Consider the following 22,068-nt stretch of genomic DNA (forward strand, 5'->3'; position numbering starts at 1 on the left):
GGATCTAGGTGCCATCTATAAAACATCTTATAAAAATTTTCTCTCAAGTTTTGTGCTTGTGTAAATTTCACATTTCTTACCCAGATTCTTTCCCATGTTTCAAGCATTATTGGTTCCTCGACATTCTGAGCCCATTTTATCATACAATCCTTAATCAGTTCCGTTTCAGAATCCATCTGTACTAATACATTATATATCCTCTTTATATGCATTGAGCTTTGATCTCTTATTTGTTTAAACAAATTATCCTCAACTTTTACAAAGCCAATTTTTTGATCTGTTTTCCACCTAGCTTGTAGTTGACCATACTGAAACCACGTTTGAACTACCTTCTCTTCTTTAAGTACCTCTAAAGATTTTAGTTCCATCACCCCTCTTTCTGAAATAAGAAGTTGTCTATAGGTGGTTCTATCGAGTTTTTGTTCTACATTCATATTTTCAATTGCATGTCTAGGAATTGCCCACATGGGCACTTTATCATTTAGTTTATATTGATATTTTTTCCAAACCCGCAATAAAGCATTTCTTAAGATGTGATTTTTAAATTTCTTATCCGTTTTTTTTTGTTAAATAACAGGTAAGCATGCCAACCATATAACAAATCATATCCCTCGATATTCAAAATTCTGCCATTAGTTAGATGAATCCAATCACTAATTGCAGATAATGCCACTGCGTCATAGTATAATTTTAAGTTAGGTAATTTCAATCCTCCTCTTTCACGTGCATCTTGCATTATTTTCATCTTTACCCTCGGCTTCTTTCCTGCCCACACAAATTTGTTGATACCCTTCTGCCATTCTAGAAGATTCGCATCTCTTTTAAGTATTGGTAACATTTGAAAAAGAAATAAAAATTTTGGTAAAATGTTCATTTTTACTGCCGCTATTCTACCCAGCAAGGACAAATGCAGTTTTTCCCACCTTTTCAACTCCAACTGTGTACTATGCCAAAGTGATTCATAATTATACTTGTATAATTTCCCATTTGAGATTAAAATATTAACTCCAAGATATTTAACTTTTTTAACTACCTCACATCTTAGCGTCGCCCCCAGTTCTTCCTTCTGTTTGATAGTCATATTTATAGCTATTATTTTGGTTTTCCCTAGATTTATTTTAAATCCCGAGACTTGACCATATTGATTGATCGTATTCAATAATACCCTACTAGTTTCCTGCGGTTGCTCCAATATTATAACCAGATCATCCGCAAATGCACGAACTCTATATTCTTGCTGTCTAATTTTGATCCCTTTTAAACCGCTCAGGCCCCGTATCTTATTCAACAGTATTTCCAAAGTTATAATAAACAATAATGGGGACAGAGGACAGCCCTGTCTTGTACCTTTTTCAATTTGGAAGGAGTCTGTCAGACTTCCATTGACAATGATCTGGGCTGTTTGCTGCTGATATATTGCACCAATTGACCGTAAAAAGCCATCTCCTATCTGCATTTTTTGCAATGTCTTCAGCAGGAATTGCCAGTTAACTCGATCAAAGGCTTTCTCCGCATCCAAAAATATGAATGCGGCCGGGATTTGATTGTTCTTTCCCAGGTATTCTAAAGCGTTGATAATTAATCTAACGTTATCCTTCATCTGTCTGCCCTGTATAAAACCAGTTTGATCGGTATGTATCAGTTGCTGAGTTACCCCCATTAGCCTATTTGCTAATATTTTAGTAAAAATTTTATAATCTACATTGAGTAATGAAATAGGTCTGTAATTTTTTGGTTGGGTAAGGTCTTGATCTTCTTTGGGTATCAACGATATGAACGCAGTCTTCCACGAGGGAGGCACTTTCCCTCCCGATTGAATTTTATTGAATAGTTCTCTGAGGGGTTCTACCATTTCTAACTGTAGATATTTATAATAAACAGCTGTTAAACCATCTGTACCTGGTGCTTTCCCTAACTTTAATTGTTTAATTGCCTGCAAAATTTCCCCAGAGGTTATAGGTTGGTTCAGCTTATGCCTATGTTCTTCTCTGACTAGGGGGATTTCCTCTTTATCTAGGTATTTGTCTATATCTCCGTCCTTAATTTTATCCCCTTTATACAACTCTGTAAAAAATTCCCGAAATACCTTTTGAATCTCTTCCTGTTGAAACACTTCTTTCCCTCTGTAACACAATTTGGATACATTTCGAGCTTTCCTTTTTTTTCTAATCTGATAAGCCAACCACCTACTGGGTTTATTTGCATTGCAGAAAGTATTATGTTTAGCATATAATAAACTAGTAGCTACCTGGTCAGAGATCAGCATATCAAACTGAGATTTTAATATAGCAATTGTTTCCCTAATCTTTGTATCTCCTGGATTCAATGTTAATTCTGACTCTTTCCCTTTAATTTCCTCTTCCAATTCTTTTCGTTTTTGCCCTTGTTTGTATCTATGTATTTTATTTATATTCATTAATACTCCTCTCATATACGCTTTGCTTGCATCCCATACATATTCCAAAGATGTACCCTTGTTCATATTGAAGACAAAATATTCCGATAGCAATTTTTTACAATCATTAACATACTTTTCATATCTAAATAAATTTTCATTCAACCTCCAGGACCTTCTTGCCTGGGCTACCCTTCCCAATTCCATCCAGACTGGATTATGGTCTGAAAGAACTCTCGCCATAATCTTTGTCTTCTTCACCCTACAAAGTAAATCATTTGTAATTAGTATAAAATCAATCCTTGAAAGAGATTGATGTCTATTGGGAAAAAAGGTAAAGTCATATTCTTCTGCATGCCTCTCGCGCCAAGCGTCTCGCAATTCAAAGTCGTCCAGCATGTCAAAAAAGGGTTTGGGTAACTTAGCTCGAAATTTGGTGTTCGGGCGAGCTGTCTTCTTATCTCTTTTGGTGTCGATCACACCATTCCAGTCGCCCATTAATATACAAGACTCAAAATCCCACTGTACTAATTTAGCATGGAGATTTCTATAAAATCCATCTTGTTGTTGATTAGGAGCATAAATTCCCAGAAGTAACGTCTTTTTCCCTTCTAAGATTAAATCTAATGCTATATATCTTCCAAAGGGATCTGCTTCAATTAGCTCAGCTTTAATGTCTTTTCTTAAATATACTACTATGCCATTTTTCTTTTCCATGGCTGAGGTCGCAAAATGTTGGCCCAGTTTGGGGTTAAACAAATATTTTTGATCGGTTGATTTGATATGAGTTTCTTGCAAGCAAATTATGTCATTCTTAAACTGTTTAAGATAATGAAATATTTTCTTTCTTTTCTGTGGAGAGTTCAGTCCGTTAACATTCCATGTCAAAATCTTAGTTGTCATTTTTGGTTGCCTGAAGCTTTTTTAGAGCCTCCCGCAAGGCCTGTCTCACCTTTGGTTTGGCTCCTCCCACAGCTTCTGAGCTTGTTGCAGTAGCACCTTGGTCAGTGGCCAATGATTGTTGAGATTGTTGCATAGTAGCTTGTTTATCCGTTTGTCTGGTGGTCTTACGGTTGGATCTTTTTTCCTTGACTCCTTGCCCTTCCGGAAGAGGGAGATGATACATTTTATCTAATGGTTGTGTGGTTTGCTGTTTATCTTGTTCGTCTCGTGGTTTTTCACCATATCCCGAAGGTTCAGGGTATCCCATCTTCAGAATCTTATGATAGAAATCACGAGCTTTCCATACAGAGCTGAGACGATATCTTTGTTTGTCCATTGTAACTATAATACCGAATGGGGCATCCCATCTGTACTGTATCTGACGCCTTCTGAGCTCTTCCACCAGAAAAGCATAATCTCTTCTGGCTCTTAGCATCTGAGGCGGTATTTCTTTCAAAACAATCAGGTCCTGTCCACCAATTTGAAGCTTAGTATTGTAGGACTCTTGTAGTATCATATTTCTAGATTCTCTTGTAACAAAGTATATTACCACGTCTCGGGGAAGTTGCCTTTGTTTTGCTGCCCATGAGTTAACACGAAAAATCCTGTCAATCTGCCAATCAGAATTGGATCCCGGTTTTCCCACCAGACGGTCAAAAGCTTCAGAAAACATTTGCTTTAGGTTCTCCTGCTTTTCTTCACGCAGCCCCCTCACTCTTAATGCAAGCTCCATCTGCTTATACTGTATCATAATAATTTGTTTTTCAGCATTATCAATTTTTTGTTCCACCACTTCAGTTTTGGATATCAGGTTAGTTTTAGCTTCATTGAGAGTTTCTAAATTATCTTCCATTCCAGAAATATATTCTGTTATCACATTTACAATTCCCATCATATTATCATTCATTTTAGTGACCCTGGTATCGAATTTGTCATATAGAACTTCCATCTCATTCCTTATTTCATCTTTGAAATCTTTAATCATTTCTAGATTCTGTTCTCTGAATTCTTTAAACATTTCTAAGTTCTGTTCTCTGGATTTTTTGAACATTTCCAGAAAAAATTATTTTGTTAGTACATCTCCACTAGGGGGCATAGATGGTGGGGGCTACAACTTTGTGCCAGGTATGGGAGACGTTTTCGGAGGTAATTTAACAGAGGTTGATTTGGATGCCATTATATTTTGGTTTTAATTATTTATTCTAAATTACTAATCCACTGTGCTATGTGGAGAAAAAGAAATTCCTCCCCCCCCTTTTTTTCCTTCTTTTTTTTTCTTTTTTTTTTTTACAAGGGGTTTTACGGAGGATTTCAAAAGAGAAAGTCCGTTTGGAATGTTTGGAATGTCTCTGAATCAACAAAGAGTCTTGAAAGCTTTAAGGGAGTAGCTCTAATTGAATTATAAGAGATTATTTCTTTACTTCTGTAGCAGGAAGCCGGAGATAACAAATGCAGAAGCTGTAAACGCCATTTTGAAGACAATTAAACAAAAGAGGTTTTTATAACATTGAAGCTGGTATTTCAGATAGAGAAAGGTTTTAAAGTTCACAAGTTGGTCTTTGCTCGTATTGATTTTTAATAGTCTCTGTTCTAAAGATTGTCCTGAGGGGGAGGGGGTCCTGTCTTGTGCTGTGGATAACAGCTGCGAAGTTCAGGTCGGAGTTGAATGACTCAGCTATGGGTTGATCCTCCCCCTCCGTCCACAGCTCACAAAGAAACAAACTGTGAACTTCAAAGAAGATTCTTACCAGCTGAGATTCCTCACTGCTTTTTTCTTGTCTGAAAAAAGAGTTATCTTCTTGATATTGAGTAGATAACGGTCCTGAATTCTGGGGGCAGCTCTGTTAAGCTGCCGACCGGCGACAGGCCACTCCCCGGAAGTCGCTAGTCGTTAATTTTAAAGCCCTACATGGATTAGGACCTGGCTACCTGAGAGACCGCCTCCTTCCATTTACCTCCCAGAGACCTATAAGATCGCACAGACTAGGCCTCCTCCGGATTCCATCTGCCGGTCAATGTCAGCTGGCAACTCCCCAGGGGAGGGCCTTCTCTGTAGCTGCTCCGGCCCTATGGAACGAACTTCCCGTGGACATCCGGACCCTTACTACCCTTCCGGCCTTCGGCAAAGCGACCAAGACCTGGCTGTTCCGGCAGGCCTGGGGCTGTTGATTTATCCAGCCCCCATCCTAAGCTATGAATGTTGTGGAATTTTAATGTTGTTTTTTTAATTTGTTGTATGTTCCCCCCTTCCTTTTTATCTGTAAGCCGCCCTGAGTCTCCCGAGAGTGGGTGGCATACAAAACCTATAAATAAATAAATAAATAAATAAATAAATAAATAAATAAATAAATAAATAAACCTATAATCATCTTCTGATAGGACAACTCTGAATTTAGACTATAAAATTCTGGGTTTAAAGACATGGTATTCAACGTTCTGTATAAGCTAAAGATTCTCTTAAGTACCCGGATGAATCAATGAGGCTTTTTAATGCCCTTTGTTCAATACATGATTATTTAATATTCTGCACAGATCTACGTATTTCAGGTTATTGTCACATTATTTAGGTTGGATGCATTTGAGGCAATTTTCGTTAGGTATAAATGAGCTCAAGATTAAGGTGCAAATCGAACATGTTTTAAGATTGGTTAGATACGATACAATCAGTAACACACAACAGCTGTCAACATTGTACATCCAGAGAAATCAATCACTTTGGGGGGAAAATTCATGTCCATCATTTTTTTAATAGAACCATGGGAGGAAAAAAAACGAGTTGAAAAAAAAAGTCATCATTAGCCAATACAAAATAAAAATGTCTTACAAAATATTCAAACTTACAAGCTACATTTTGCTTACAAGAATTACATCATTGTCTGTATAAAGATTGATACACATTTTAAAATCATTTCATGGAATACAGCTCTTCCCTTTTTTTAAAATAAATTGCACACAATTTTTTATTGGGGTGTTAAAGAGGTTCAGGTACATGAGGGAAGGAAATTCTCCAAAGCAAGTGAAATGGCAAACATTTTCTTTAGTGTGTGAAGATCTCATTTTGTTGCTGTTTACAGTCCTCGTGCTTTTATTTTTTGCAAGACTAGCAAATTGCCATTCAGTCCCAATCTAACGACCCCGATTCAGTTAGCAGTAGGAAATTAACAAAGGAAATTGTGAGTGACTATACATACATTTTTTTAAGCATATGTGCTATATTCACTTTAGGGAGCTATAATTAAATCACAACTTCCCACACTAGGGTAGTAGGTTAAACTGCAATCTTTTCAGCCTTACAGGTGGCGCAGTGGTTAGGGTGCAGTACCACATTGTAGTGAAACTGCAGTTTCTTGACATGTCAAGAGTACGTCACTGATAGAACATCTACATTAGCAGACCTTTTGCTTCATAAACCCAAGCATCTGCCATAGCACAAAAAAATCTTCTATTCTTCTTAATATCTCTGTTCCATTTCATAGGAAGTTTAGAATGGCACAGTAAATATACATAAGATTGTACTGCAAAAGTGCTACTTCAATTATTTGTAGGAAAAATAAGCATTTGTGCCAAGAATGGTACCATGTTTCTCCAAAAATAAGACAGGGTCTTATTTTCTTTTGACCCCCCCCCCTTGGCCTGATTTTTGAAGCGGCGAGCATGGTCATCATCATGGCTGCTGCTGCGTTGCAATATTTTGGGGGAGAAGTTGTTTTCGGGGAAGGGATTATTTTAGCACATGTGCTCCAAAGCCAGATTGGGTTTATTATCCAGGGAGGTCTTATGTTGGGGGGAAAAGGGTGATTATACATACTTCATGCTCTTTGACTGCATGTGTTGGGCAGCACAACTTAAAGGTTTGGCACAATGTGCCTAATATAACATATTTTTTTCCTTCTATAGAGGCACTCATATGGGCATTAAACAATATTTTGTGGAACTGTTGATTTGCACAACCTCCCAGTAAACAATACTATTCCCTCCCACCCTTCTCCACTAAAGCTACAATGGATGTTATAGCAGCAATGGTTAATGATCCATCCTACAAATGTCACAAATGCACCTATAAAACATGCATATTTAACAGGAACACCACTGGAGTACACAATGCATAGAACTGTTATTGTTAATATTTCCCGCTCTCAAAATGTCACTGCTTTCTTTTTTTAAAAAATGTTGTAAATATCTTTAGAGCAGAAAACTGCTAGGAAGAACTGGATTAGCTAACCCCCATGTTTTTAAAGCTCATATGTTTTCCAGTGATCCATAGGGTAAAAAATGCCCTTACATTGTCTCCATAATAAATTGCTTTGAAATAATTTATTTAGGCAGAGCTGGGATAATACTTTATACCCAAAGTAACTGTTCGCTGGGCTTTATCAACATGGCGCCATTTTCTGGAAGGCGCTAAGCACCCTTTCGAGGTGTGGACTGACCATAAAAACTTGGAGGCATTGAGAACCCCCAGAAAACTTTCTCCTAAGCAGATGTGCTGGGCTCAGCATTTCAATAGATTCAATTTTACCTTGAAATACATTCCAGGAGGGAAAAAGTTTATGGCTGATGCTTTGTCCAGGCTCCCTCAGTACAACTGTTCAAAGCTCAGTGTTGTCCAGCCTGTCATTCCCCAAAGAGCCTCGCTGCTCCGGTTGTTACTAGAAGTCAAACAACTTCTAAATTGGAAGTCACTGAGGACTTTCTTTCTACCCTAAAAAAGGCTAAGGATGACTGGTTCCAGCAACACATGGATGAATGCACTATAAAAGATGGATTGGCTTGGATAGGGGCAAAGTTATACATCCCTGTGTCTATTAGAACCATTGTACTTCTATTGGCTCATGACTCCCGGATGGCTGGGCACTTTGGATTCGTCAAGACCCTACACCTCGTCAAGTGGCCCTCACTGAAAAAGGACATTGAGGCTTATGTTGCTAGCTGTCCCGTTTGTGCCACTGCTAAACGCCCTTCGGGTAAGCCCCAAGGGTTGCTCCAGGCGGTGGCTCGCCCAGTAGCCCCATGGAAGGAGATCTCCATGGATTTCATTGTTGAACTTCCGGAGAATCAAGGAAACACAGTAATCTGGGTAGTTACTGACTTATTCTCCAAGCAAGTTCATTTCATCCCTTGCTCCAAGATCCCTTCAGCTAAATCTCTCGCTAAGATGTTCATCTCACATATATATCGCTTACATGGGGTGCCCGACTGCATCATCTTGGACAGGGGTGTTCAGTTCACCTCCCTGTTTTGGAAAGAGTTTCTGAAGAGGATTGGCTCCGCCCAGGGGTTAAGCTCCTCCCACCACCCTCAAACTAATGGGGCTTGCAAGAGGACTAATTCTGTGCTGGAGCAATATATACGTTGTTTCATCAACTACCAACAAGATGATTGGGTGGAGTTGTTGCCTCACGCTGAGGTGGCTTATAACAATTCCGTGCACAGCAGTACTGGCTTTACCCCTTTTCGTGTGGTGTACGGCCAAGATTTTGTGCCCATTCCTGAGGTTCCTCGCGAGCAGCCGCAAGTGTCTTCACTGTCCGAATGGAGTGATCGCCTTCGGGACGTCTGGCCTTTGGCTCTCCAGACTCTAGATGCTGCGCACCGCGCTCATAAGAAACAAGCTGATAAGAAACGGACTAAACCCCATGAGTACAAAGTTGGTGATCAAGTTTACTTATCCACTAGGTTTCTTCAAACGACACAGAAGTCGAAGAAGTTGGGCTCCAAGTATGTTGGCCCTTTTCCGATTGTCAAGATCATCAACCCTGTCTCCGTCCGTCTCCAGTTACCTAAGCATCTCAACCAGGTTTACCCTGTTTTTCATGTTAATCTCCTGAAACCTCACCTCACTTCTTCTTTGCGAACACCTCTTCCTCCTCCACCTGCCCCGCTTTTGATAGAGGGAGAGCGACATTTTGAGATCTGTGAGATTTTGGACTCTCGTAAGCGGCGGAACCGTGTCCAGTACTTGGTGGCTTGGAAGCATTTTCCCCTAACTCACACTGAATGGGTTGATGGGTCCCATGTTCGAGCGCCTCGTCTGCTCTGCAAGTTCTACTCTGCCTATCCTGACAAGCCCTGATTCTTGGACAGTCTCCTAATTTTCCTTTTTTGTTTTTTCTCCCTTCTCCTTTCTCTCTTTCGTGTATTGTTGTCTGTCAGTTTGTTTGTGTTCTTTTCATTTCTGCAGGTCTGACCGCCCTTTTCTGGAGGAGGGCCGGATGTCAGCCTCTGCTTTGCTGCTGCTTCGGCTGCCATTGAAACGGGGAGGGGGGCATGTTATTTGGGAAGGGAATCGTTATGTGCTGGAGGAAGATTCTAGACGCTGGCCTGACCATCTCATTGCACATGTGGAGGAAGGGAGTTTCCCGCCAAGGTTAACTGTCCAGCATTCCATCCTGGTGATGTTTTTTGAAGATGTCTCCCACCTGACAGTTGGGTGAATTATAATTGGACTATGGACTGGGGTGCCAAGGGGAGGGGATTGAATTATACATGATATTCTTTGCTTTTGCGCCTAATTAACCAGATTCAGCTTAGCTTCGCTACTTTTCATTAGTAATTAGTAAAAGTACACTTAATGTCAAACAAATGGAGTTGAGTGGTTTCTTTCCTGATTATTAAATGAAGTCGCACCTGACAAAATGTTAATAGGTTTGCAGGCTTTTTAACCTCCTGAAAACTGGGCCTTTTCCCTAGCAGTTGGCTGTATAGATATTACTAGATAAATCATGTTTGCTCTTACATTGTGCGATACCACTCCTTCCAATGACTTTCTAAGGCCAGCAATACAATACTTAAATGCATAAAAGCAGTTCAAGATTTTCCACTTGTGAATTTCTAAGCTATTTCAGGTACTGACCACTGTAAAGCGCCATATGTTAATTTGCTTTTATCTACAAGATTCAGTAGGAGCCCTGCCATTTGTCAATCTTGCCAACATCCTTCAATTAACCTCAATGTTAAGTAATACATAAAGCGGTGTCACAAGCGAACAAGGCTAAGCAATTACACTTGTCAGCAAGGCATGATGTGGAGACAATTAAAGGAAAAAGGAAAGAGGCTGCTCACTAGATCAGTGAGTTAGTAATTGATTAGCAAGTTTTAAGCAAAAGTGAAATTCTCACTTGTTGTTCCCTATTATAAGTTTGTGCTAGATTGTAAACAATTTAGAATGGTTTGATTCTATCTTGTGCCTGATTTTTTTTAAAAAAAGTTAGAAAGTGATATACAACTGTTTGTGGACATTTTAACTAATACTCTTTTAGCTAGTACAGGTAGTTCTCAGTTAACAGCTATTCATTCAGCAACCATTTGAATTTACGACAGTGCTGGAGGAAGAGACTTACAACTGGTCCTTGAACTTGCGTCCATCCACTGTGCCTTTGCAGACCCAATCTGGACGCTTGGCAACCAGATTGTAATTACTATGGTTATGGCCACAGTGTCCTGTAGTCACGTGATTATGATTTAGGACTTTCATTACAAGCTTCTGACAAGTGAAGTCAATGGGGAAGCCAGCAGGAAGTTGCGAATCTGCATGTGATGTCACACTGCAGGGATTTGCCTAGTGATTGGAACTAGAAGTGCCAGAACTGTGCCATCGATCAGCGCAGTCATGCAACATCACAATTTACTACTGCATCCCTTAGTGAGGGAGTTCCCTGGTCCAGTCATCATTGTTAATTGAGAACTACCTGTTTTCATAAGCTTCCCACTTCTTTCAGTGAAACCATTATATAAGAGATAGAAGGCCGTTAAGAAATATGAGACTCATATTTAAAAGGACAACTGACCAAAATGTATAATCATGGGTTCTTTCTCCATTGCTAAGTTGAAGTGCTACCCAATTATCTTGTCAAAAAAAAACCTACACCAACACAAAATTTGCAGGCCCAGTTGCATCTATTTCTAGTCATAGTCATCTGACTTCCTTCCAAAGTAAAAACAATCACAACCCAGCTGTGTTATACAGCTAAATTTTCCCTGGACTTTGTTGGAATAGAGAAGATGATTAACTGCAATGTAGCAAAAGATGACTTAAACCTGCCTCACTTGGGGGCCATTTCCAAAATACTGCATTTTTTTTCTTCATCCATTCTCTTGCAGACTTGCTTATATGTTTAGGATCATTATCTTACTGGAAGATGTTGATGTGCTTTAGACAAGGGAGAGATAGACATATTTTTAGTGCTATAAAGCAGAATTCATGCTTCCTTCAATAATGCTGAGTCATCTGGGTAGTGAGACAGAAGAGCATCTTTAAACCACGACACTACCAACCTCATGAAGTCGTTATTCTAGCATTTAGCAATTGGCTCCTAAATTATTTAAAGAGCCATTCTATCGGCACCATTCCAGGCCACTTCCATAAGCTTCTTCTTCCTTCCACGTACTTTTTCATTCCAGCTAGTTATTCAATCATCAGTAAGCATGACCATTAAACTACAGTGGTCAACAGGAATGAAAATAACTCAGGGACAAGAAAAACCTGATGGAATCAGTCTTGTGGCACAGCTGCTGGAATGGCTCCATCTTCTTCAGCTAATTTCAAGAGATCCGTAGCTAAGTTAGCTTCTTTTCTTTTATTCCCATCACTTTTATCTGATGTATGTAATTTAACGGGGATGGTGCCTTTTTAAAATTAATAATATGTAAGTCACTTTAGATGCCTTTCTGGCTGAAGACAAGTATAAATTGCTGTGAATAAGTAATGACTTTACAGGAGAGGAAAGGGAAGGTTAATGTGCAAGGAAGGAGCTGCTACAGGAAGATTCATTTCTTGTCAGATAAATGCTAGCAGAAATTAGGAATGCATAATTTGAAATAAGATTTGTTTATCACCGTGAAAGAGGATTCATAGACAGAACAAGACGCATCCTCCCAGTTTGTATAAGCGAAAGCAACAGTTTGAATTTAACTATATTATTCTCTTATGAAGAGTGGACAGATGACATTCACTTATCCCCAGGACCTGTTTAACATGTTTTATTGCATAAAATGAGCTGCAAATGCCAGTTCCCAGAAACCCACTAATCAAGTATTTAATATCTGCAACTCTTCTTCTACTTCAATGCCTAAAATGGATGGGTTGGGAGGAAATCTACAAGAATGTTACCTGCTCCCTGGCACTGTCCCAATTCTTTGTGATACGATTATATTACAAGTCTATATTTTTATAAACAAATCAGTAAGTGCTTTTCTCTTGTCTCTATCAAGAAATGTTTCATGGTGACTCACTGTGGAACCCTGACGATGTGGGGATATTTCTATCGCCCTGTTTTTAAAAAAAGGCAAAGACTAGACAAGCTATTTGTTTTCTTTTGCATCAAAGATTCATCCATTCTAATCTTTCTTTTTGCTGCCATCTAGTAATTGTCTGGATTTTTGCAGTCCACGTCCATTAGTGCAACTATTGATCTTCCAGGTTTTTCCTTCCCTTGAATTAGAGAGCATTGAGACAGCTGATCTGCAATTTCTTACCTATTCTCCTGCACAGCTATCTTCCATCTTGTCCACAATTACACAATGTACACATAAAGCATGGGTGTTGCAGTTATTGCTAATTAATTGTGGAGCTATTCCAATTGTGGAGCTCCACCATAGTGGAGAGGTCACAATCCAGTAGAATTAAGCAATCTTAAATCAACCAGTCTATTTTGGATTGTAGTTGTTCAACCTGCAGCAAATTAAAATATAATCCAATATTCAAAAACATGTTTAAAACCCACAGTAATGAAGCGGCTAGACAGAAAGTACTAAAAGACAAGTCTTCAAAATTAACAGTCTTCCTATTTGCCATGATATTTCTTTTACATATTAATTAATAGTACTTTTATTTACTGCTATTTTGTTAGCATTTCCTTCTTTTTCTTAGCTGGCATAACTGGCATTTAGGGACCTAAATCATAAAAAGAAAACATTGCAATAAATAGCAAGCTTTTTTTTATTCTTTTCCTTCTCCATAGCCTCATCAACACAATTTTAAAAAAAATCTAGCTGAACTACAAAAAGAACTAAACAAAGTAGAAAAATATTCCTGCCTTCATTCTCTCACATAACAAATTCATGCCACACTTTTAAAAGGTTTGAGAATTTGAGGGTGATTCTACTTTTAAAAATGAAGATGGGGCACTTTTCAAAGGCAATGAAAGCAAATGCCTGAAAGCATTGCTGAATTGTATCAAGGCAATTTCAAAAATTTCCCTTTATTCATGATGCCTTCAAAGAACTTCACAGAACATATCAACTTCATCACTTTAAATTGTCTCCATATCTATTCGGTCATATGGAGGGCTTATTGGAGCTTTTAATAAAAAATGGTCAATATTGTCTTACTTTATACTTTGCATCTTGCTTTGGAAAAAAGTGACAATTAATCAAATTTCACACTGACTAAAGTTTAAAATATGGGTAATGCTAAAATTAGAGATGGCCTGAAAATTATTTTTCAGTTTCATAATCAGCCATTAAATTAGCATCCCATAAATATGCTTCCTTTTTCACCATCAGCATTAAGAAATACTATATAAATTAGGCTAAGCTATTTCTATTCACATATTCATAAAAAGAAAAAAATATATATTTATATATGTAGTATTTATATATATATATATGTATGTGTGTATATATATATATGTATGTTTGTATATATATATAGTATGTGTGTGTGTATATATATATATATATATATATATATATATATATATATATATATATACACATACATACTACATATATATATATGTAGTATGTATGTATGTATGTGTGTGTGTATGTGTATATATATATATGTGTGTGTGTGTGTGTGTGTGTGTGTGTGTGCGTTTTGATAACGGGATTTGACACTGGAGAAAGGTGAGTCTAATGAGAACTGTAGAATCACAGACAATGTATGTTACCAGACACCAAAGCTTCTAGCACCTCATGGTTCCGCTGAGTGTCCTTTCAAGCTGTATCCGAAGAAGAGTCATAAGATGCAGACACTATGAAGTTGCCAGTACTAGAATGACTTGCTACGGACTGAGCGGCCTGTTGGCTTAGGTTGTTGCAGATTAGCACCAGCTGGTTACTCTGGGCTTCTGAGAGGGTGCTGCAGCTCTGGTACACACTGAAGTTGGTCTTCCTTCCAGGAATATTCCCTTTCTCACACATAGTCTTGACCATCTTGGCTAATTTGTTCTTACCTAGGGCCTGGCAATTGTACCAGTGTAATGCAGCTAGATTAACAACCGGCTTAATGGATAAGTAGAAAGGGGCATCCTCGTACCGCATCGCGGGGGGACGCCTTTGTGCGTATTCCTTATAATCTTGCACGGGGCAAGTCTGTGGAGCATGCTGAGTGGCATACACTCGGGAATCTGTGCCTGTTCTCTTAATCTTGGAATTCCCATCGCTGCCATCTTGGCCCATCCATTCCAAGTATTCTAAGCCGGTCTCTGTCACCCGAAGTCTAATGTCCCCCCATTTGAGAGTCGACCCGTGGAAGCCAGTACAATGGCCAAAGGCCTTTGTGTTGTTGAGCCAGACAAGGTTCAGCAATCCCTCAGGATTATATCGGCTTAGCAGGCCTCTTTTGCGGAGAATCAGCTCATCGGCAAAAGTAAGTTTCATTGATTTGTGCGGCTTGTTGCCTTTGCCTTTGCACCTCAGTTCCATCTGCTTCTGCTTCAGTGCTTCCTGGGACCTCTTGAATTCCTTGTCTCGGGTGATGCTGTATGCATATCGATGCTCTTTGAGATAGCGCTCCAGCCCACACTGGTAGTTGGCCAAGCTGTTTGGCTCATATTCTGAACCATCCTTCTGCCGGGCATCGACAAAAAAGGATGCTAGGTAAGCATCTAGTTCTTTGCAAGGAATAATGTAGATCTCCCTGGTTTCTGAAGGATACTTAGAGATGAGAAACTCTCTGAAGTTTCGGAGAGCTGTCTGGGTACTGCGAATAGTTTTCTCATTTTGCTCTCTACTAAGTTCGGCAGCTCTCTCATCTTGGTCTGGGAGAAGCAAAAGAAGTGATATGTAAGAACAAGCTCATGGGATGCATAATTTTTCTCAAATTATGTTTTTCCTTAAAACAAAATAAAAATCAATTAATGTTCACAAAGATGACAACAGTGTAATTCCTTACATACCTGTCAAGCACGGACAGCCAACTTCTGTTTCACAAATGATGTTACTAAAGATATGAAAAAAAACTTATATATATATATTCTTCAACTTACTGGCACACATTTAATTTACAGAGATTTGTAGGGAGAGAAAAACCTGAGATTTAGGTTGGTTTACATTTTGGAAGAATCTAGGAAATAGAAAATATTTTTCAGTGATTCCACTGTTGAGTGGAAAGGTCCAATTAAGAAAACAATACTGAACCATTTCATTTGTGAAATCAGAGGCTGTACTGGTTCCATGTGTTGTTTATATACTTTTAATCAAAGCACTTTATAACATGCTAAATAAGCTGAGCGTTTGGGTATTAAAACATATTAATGTAATGTGTTAATTCAAAAACAACTTACATTCTTTAAGCAAGTCTAGGACAGTGGACAATTTATACAAAGAACAAAAATGTAAGCAATTTTTCCCCGCAGACCGAATTGCCATGTTGGGTGATCTTGACTAATGATTTATTGAGAAAAACTTTCTGTCTTTCAACTAACAATTTACACTTAACAATTTATAGGAAGTTACTTTGAAGGCTGAAATTTAAAAGGATGTGGTATTTTTCACTTTAGAGTCCTAGAAAAACTGTCTAAAGCTGCCCACATAGATCAGATTTGTGTTCATTTTCTAATAAACACTGCAAAAAATCCCAAAGATTTTACTAGTTCAGAATAATTTACCATAGTCATCTTTGTGAGAAAAAATGTTTTCATCTATTGTTTTTAATATCCTTAAATGAAATATATGGACTCTCCAAATACTAGTTAAGTACACTGTTACATATGGTTGCCTTTAGCAAGTTAAGGAATCAATTTTCAGGGAAACTATGGGTTTATCAGTTATTCATTCATATTCCATTCTATCTTTCATTGGTTTAAGATAAAATAGAAATCAATTAATCAATGTCAATATCAAAACAAATAAGCAGATCTATTTATCATAATTTTAAAAAATGCACTTCTGTTTTCCTGCTTTGTTAAGCATCTCTTCATCCGTTAACTGATTCATAGTTTCTGTGCTTATTGCCAGATACATTAATTACAGGAGTACAATTAAACAAAATTAAATAGTTCTATGCCTCCAGATATGGACAGAGATCAAGATGTACCAAGAGAGGAGGAGGAGGACTGAACAGCTTGCCTCCTGGAGTTGGGGTGGGGGGGTTAATGGAATAAGGACTCCAACCCTGGGCAGGGGTTGAACTAGAAGAGCTCCAAGATCCCTTTCAGCCCTATGATTCTATTCTTCTTTCCATTTGTTTCCCAATGGAAAAAAAATCCTCTTCCTCAAAGCTACCATGTGAAAAAATGCATACCTAATCTTTAGAAGGGGCAGGGGTGGGCTGCTACAGGTTCACCTGGCTTTGGGAGAACCCGTAGCTAACATTATGGGCAGTTCAGAGAATCTCCAAATCCCATCCTTGGCTGGTCCCACCCACCCTTCCCCTCCCAGGAGTCTCCACGTGGCCCATTTTGGATGCGAGGTAAGTGTGGAAGCTCAGGGAGGGGAGGAAAACAGGCCTCCCGGAAGGCCTCCGGAGCCTAGGGGAGACAGTTTTCCCTCTTAGAGGTTCGAGGAAAGCCTCCAGAGTCTGGGGAACACAAAACACCTCCCCCCTGCCACCATAGTGCAGGAGACCAACTAGGCCATGGCCACACCCACCCAGCAACTGGGCAGAGAACCCGTTGCTGACATTTTTGAAGCCCACTCCTGAGAAGGAGGAAAGGAGCAATGAAACATTAAATGAGGGGAAAAAGATGATTCAGAAAGTGGAATGCATAAGAAAGAAACTCAAAATAATCCTGACTTAATTTAGTTTGCTATAAAATGAGACAGAGAGAAATTCTGGCAGTCTTTTTAGATTCAGTTCTTCTACTTTGCAACAAAAAAGGGCATTCTTACAATCTCTGCTGCTTCAGTTTCTTGACCTTAGTTCTCTTGAAGGACTGACAAGCTATTACTTTATAGACAGAAACCTAGAATGCTATTGCCAAGTTCAGAATGTAGGACTAAAGGCAGTTTCTTTCCTCATCTGCCAGATAATTCAGTTCTTTTTAAAATTTAAAAGAGGAATAATCATTGTATCCCCATAAAGATGTCCTTTTTTCCTCTCTTCCTTGTAATCAGATGATTTATGCCCCATTTTAACCAATATTTCATGGAGGGGAATTCCAGGGACTGTTAGAACAATTTATCTAAAGAATGCTAGGGGGTGACTTTGAGGTACTATTGTATTCACAATTGTATTGTATTGTCTTTGTATTCACATCTCACACAGAGAAGTATATTTGGATCTAAACTGGATCAATAATCTTAGGAATGTAAATGCTTTTGCTGGGACTCAGATTTATTGAATTGTTCTTCATTTAATTTTCAAAAGGGGGGTAATATTATTTTTTAATTATTTTTTAATTTTATACACATAAGCACATCAACAGAACACATAAACACATTAACAAAAATAACCACATAACTTAAAAACAACATAGGAACAATAAGTTCCATCGTATATCATACAGCAGTTCCGAATCGGTTTCTTTGCAGTTAGTGTTTTCCTTTCTGTACATTTCTATCTTGCGTTCGTAATCTCGTTACTCATTATCCATTTTTATATACATTTCTTTATTTACTTATACTTAGCTACTTATGATCAAGTATTATTTACCTATATTGTGCTTTATATTTTTACTATCATCTATTCTCTTACATGCGGTTATAGGTATACATTCATATAGTTATTCTTTTTCTTTGCCATTCTTATATTATTATTATTCCATTTAAAAGGGGTATAAGGTATAATTTGGAATGTATTATTTACCATCCTTCAGACCTGCTTTGACACCACCTTATTTTCTCTTTCTTTTCTTTTCTCCCTCCATTCCTTCTCTACTTCCTTCCTTCCTTCTCCCTCCCCTTCTTCCTTCCCTTACTTCTCCCCTACTCTTACCCTTTGTCTTCTCTTTCCTCCTTCTCTTTTTCTCTCTTCCTCCCTCCTCTCCTTCTCTTTCTCTCCCTCCCACCCATCTCTCCTTACCTCTTTCTTCTTCCCCTACCTCTCCTCCACATCTCACCTTTTTTCTCTTTCTTTTCTTCCTCCCTTCCTTCTCTACTTCCTTCCTTCCTCCTCTCCTTCCCCTTCTTCCTTCCCTTACTTCTCCCCTACCTCTACCCTCTTTCTTCTACTTCCTACCCTTTCTCCTTCTCTTTTTCTCTCTTCCCCCCTACTCTCCTTCTTTCTCTCCTTTCCACCCACCTCTCCTTACTTCTTTCTTCTTCCCCTACCTCTCCTCCACACTTCTTCCTCTCCTACTATCTCTCCTTCTCTCTCCCTCTCTCCCACCCTCCACTTCTTTCCTTTCCTTCGTCCTTCCATTCTCTACTTCCTCCCTCCCCTCCTTTCCTTCCTTCTTCCCTTCCTTTCTTTTTCTATTGTTATAGGTGTCTCTTTCAGGTCCAGTTTATGTTTTCTTGAAGGTGTTATTTCCACAAATCATTTTTTCACATTATTTCCTTTTTTCTCTAGCCTTCTACAGTCTATATACCAGCTATCATCCTGATTTTTTTTCACCAATCATGACCCCTTGTTTTACTCATAATTATTATTTTTGAGGGTTGTTCTATTCTTTCATTGCTTTTTATTTCTTTGCTCCATCCATCTATACCAATTAACCCATATCTGGTCTACTTTCAATAGGAATATTAAACATCTGGGCTCTTTTTTTTGTGAGTTCAGTCCATTCAAGTTTATAGACATAATTGTTATTTCTTGATCCATCTCTAGTTGAGATTGTTTCTTTTATTTCTAGTTTGTATCTGACTTTTCCCTCTCGCGTCTTCCTTCTCTGCTCTCTCTCTTTCTTGCCTCTGTTCTTGTCTCCAGCTTCTTCCGCTGTCTTCCTTCTCTGCTCTTTCTCTTTCTTGTCTCTGTTCTTCTCTCCTGCTTCTTTCGCTGTCTTCTGATGTGTCTTCCACTTGACCTCTGTATTCTAATTCCTCTTTGCTTCCTTGTTTTCCTTCCTATTACAGTGTTCTTCATAGAATTTGTGTGCTTCTTCTAAATTCTCTATCTTATATCTTTTTCCTTGCCAAGATACCAGAACACCTTCTGGTACCAGCCATCTGTACATTATTCTGTTTTTATTCAACTCGTTTGATAAAAATTGGTATTGCCTGCGTTGTTCCCGGATTCTCTGTGGGATCTGTTTAAGCGTGGTCAGCTCTTTTCCCTGTAGTATAATCGTCTTTTTTTTTTTTTTGTACACTTCATCTCTGGCAGTTTTTTTAGTGAATCTTACATGTACCTCTCTCGGGAGCCTATGTCTCCTTGCATAATTAGTATTCACCCTGTAAGCCACATCAATGTTTGCTCTCAATTCTTGTTCTGTTTTTTGCAGAAATTCAGTAAGGATAATAGCAATTTTTTCTTTCAGATCTTCCTCCTTCTCTTCTGGTATGTTTTGAAATCTTAGGTAGAATGCCGCTTTTTCGTTTTCAAGTCGGATTATTAACAATTCCAATTCTTTATTAAGTTCCCTATATTCTATTTCCATTTTTCCCATCTTCTGATCTGATTGTTGTATTTTTTTCTTCCATACATTGGATTTTCTGTTCGTTGATTGTTAAGGTATTCTGTATCTTTTCAACTTTATCGTCTACAATTTTGATTGTTCCTTTCAATTCTCCCAATTCATTTTTTAATTCTTCGTGATTTTTCCTTGTCTCTGCTTGGCTTATAGCCAAGGTCTCCTGTATCATCTGTAGCATCGATTGCATGTTTTGCATCATAGGTGCTGGTCCCGCTGATTCTGCCATCTTTTCCCCTTTCTCCAAACCCCATGCACTCTCCATTGTTTTCTTATTTGAGGAGGGGGGCATTGCTGCAGTCACATTGGGTGTGGTCTTTTTCCCTAATTTTGATGAGGTTGGCATTTTTAACCCCCTTTTTTTGGTCTTGCCCACTATTGGTTATAACTTTTACCTTATTTATACCTTATCAGTAATATCAATAATGTATTATAATTATTATAATTGTATAAACCAATATTCAACAACAATTCCACAATTATCCTTCCTTGGTATCACCTTTCAATACTTAAACAGTCCTATGTAATAATACTAGTAGTATTCTATTTGATTAATTTGATTAGTAAATATCATAAATTTATACATCACACCCTATTCTTGTATCAATAGATATCCCTCAGTTTTGTCAGTTGTTCAGTATTCAGTTCTAATAATTAGTCTCTCTAAGTCACTCTCTCCTTGGTGTCAGTGTTATAGTCCATGAAGCAAAAGACAGACCTCTATTTCTTGTCTCTGGCACAGCTCCAAGCTCCCAGTCAGATCAATATCAGATACTTAACAAATTCAACCCAGCGGCAGAAGGGCTGGGAAGCAGAAAAAAAGGAAACTCCGTTTGCCAACCCGACTATTATGCAGCCACTTCTTTAAACCTTCCAAATCCTTCCGGCAAATTTTGTTCCCTGGAGTCCATGTCGGGATTTTGTTCTTACTGTGGCTTGTTGCGGCTGTCCCTTCCTGTCCGTTCTAACTCAGCCTCTTTGCATTTCTTCTTTCCGGCAAACTTAAACTGTAAAAAATAGCTTCTCTCCTGGCTTCTTCTTCTCTCAGCTCACCCACTTTGCCAGTTTCGCGTTGCTTTCCTCTCTGGATTGTCGGCAATAATAGCAAGGACCCAAATTCATCTGCTTCTATTTCTGTTTCTTCCTTCTATGTGGCCGCCATTGCTCACTCCTAACCAGATGGTGGGATATCTTCTTCGTCCATTTAGGGGGGTTTCTCCTATCTGCCAGGGGATTTGCCTTACCACCCCGGCGTCTGCAGAATATCCCCTTTAATCTGCTGGTCTCTTCGGGATCAGCAGTGCTCCAAAAAAGAGCCCACACAAAGAAATTAGAGCTAGGGGTTAGAGGAGCTCCCTTACCCCGCTCTAGGCACAATGACGTCACCACCTGGAAGCCAGGGGGGTAATATTAGATAACCTATTATTTCTAGTATTTCTAGTATTTTTCCTGAATAAGAGCTTGGGGAACAGATTTTCCAAGATGGACAGGCCTTTAAAAACCTGGAATATTAAAAATTTTCCCTTTTCAAAAGGATAGACTTATTCACTGTGGCATTGATCCCCAATGGTTGCCATTAAAGAAATTGTGCAGAAATGGACAGAATGATGGGTTGGCTGAGGGACAAAGGAGAAACAGAACATTATCTTAGCTGGAACCTATGGTATATGTGGGCGACAAAGAGAACAGCAGGGACTTAAAACGGGGAAAGTCAAATAGCAGTTGTTAACAATGGGAACTAAAAGTGAACATGGGTATTGTAATAGATCCCTGAACTTTGTAACGAGAAGATTCTCCTTAGAGACTAAACAATGAGGAAGGAAAAAAAGTTGGGCTGTGAATGACTGTCACCGCGGGGGTGGGGTGGGGGGGTTGTATGTTTAAAACTGTATTCGTATTTGTATATTTTATCCTTAAAAAAATGTATAACCAATAAAGACTATTTAAAAAAAAAGAAATTATTCAAGTCTTAAAACAGTATTCGATATCAGTGAT

The 22,068-nt window shown here is 38.6% G+C and overlaps 1 protein-coding gene across 1 annotated transcript in view; it reads right to left on the reverse strand.

Moving 5' to 3' along the window:
- Positions 1-14,267: 14,267 nt before the first annotated feature.
- KIAA1958 (KIAA1958 ortholog) overlaps positions 14,268-22,068 on the reverse strand; it is a 37,004-nt gene continuing 29,203 nt past the window's right edge. The window contains exon 2 of the mRNA XM_032214310.1: positions 14,268-15,321. Coding sequence (XP_032070201.1) covers positions 14,276-15,321 — 1,046 coding nt within the window. The 3' untranslated portion in view covers positions 14,268-14,275. The remainder of the gene's footprint in view (positions 15,322-22,068) is intronic.

The sequence above is a fragment of the Thamnophis elegans genome, chromosome 3 (genome assembly GCF_009769535.1).
Source record: "Thamnophis elegans isolate rThaEle1 chromosome 3, rThaEle1.pri, whole genome shotgun sequence".
Taxonomy (NCBI): Eukaryota; Metazoa; Chordata; class Lepidosauria; order Squamata; family Colubridae; genus Thamnophis; species Thamnophis elegans.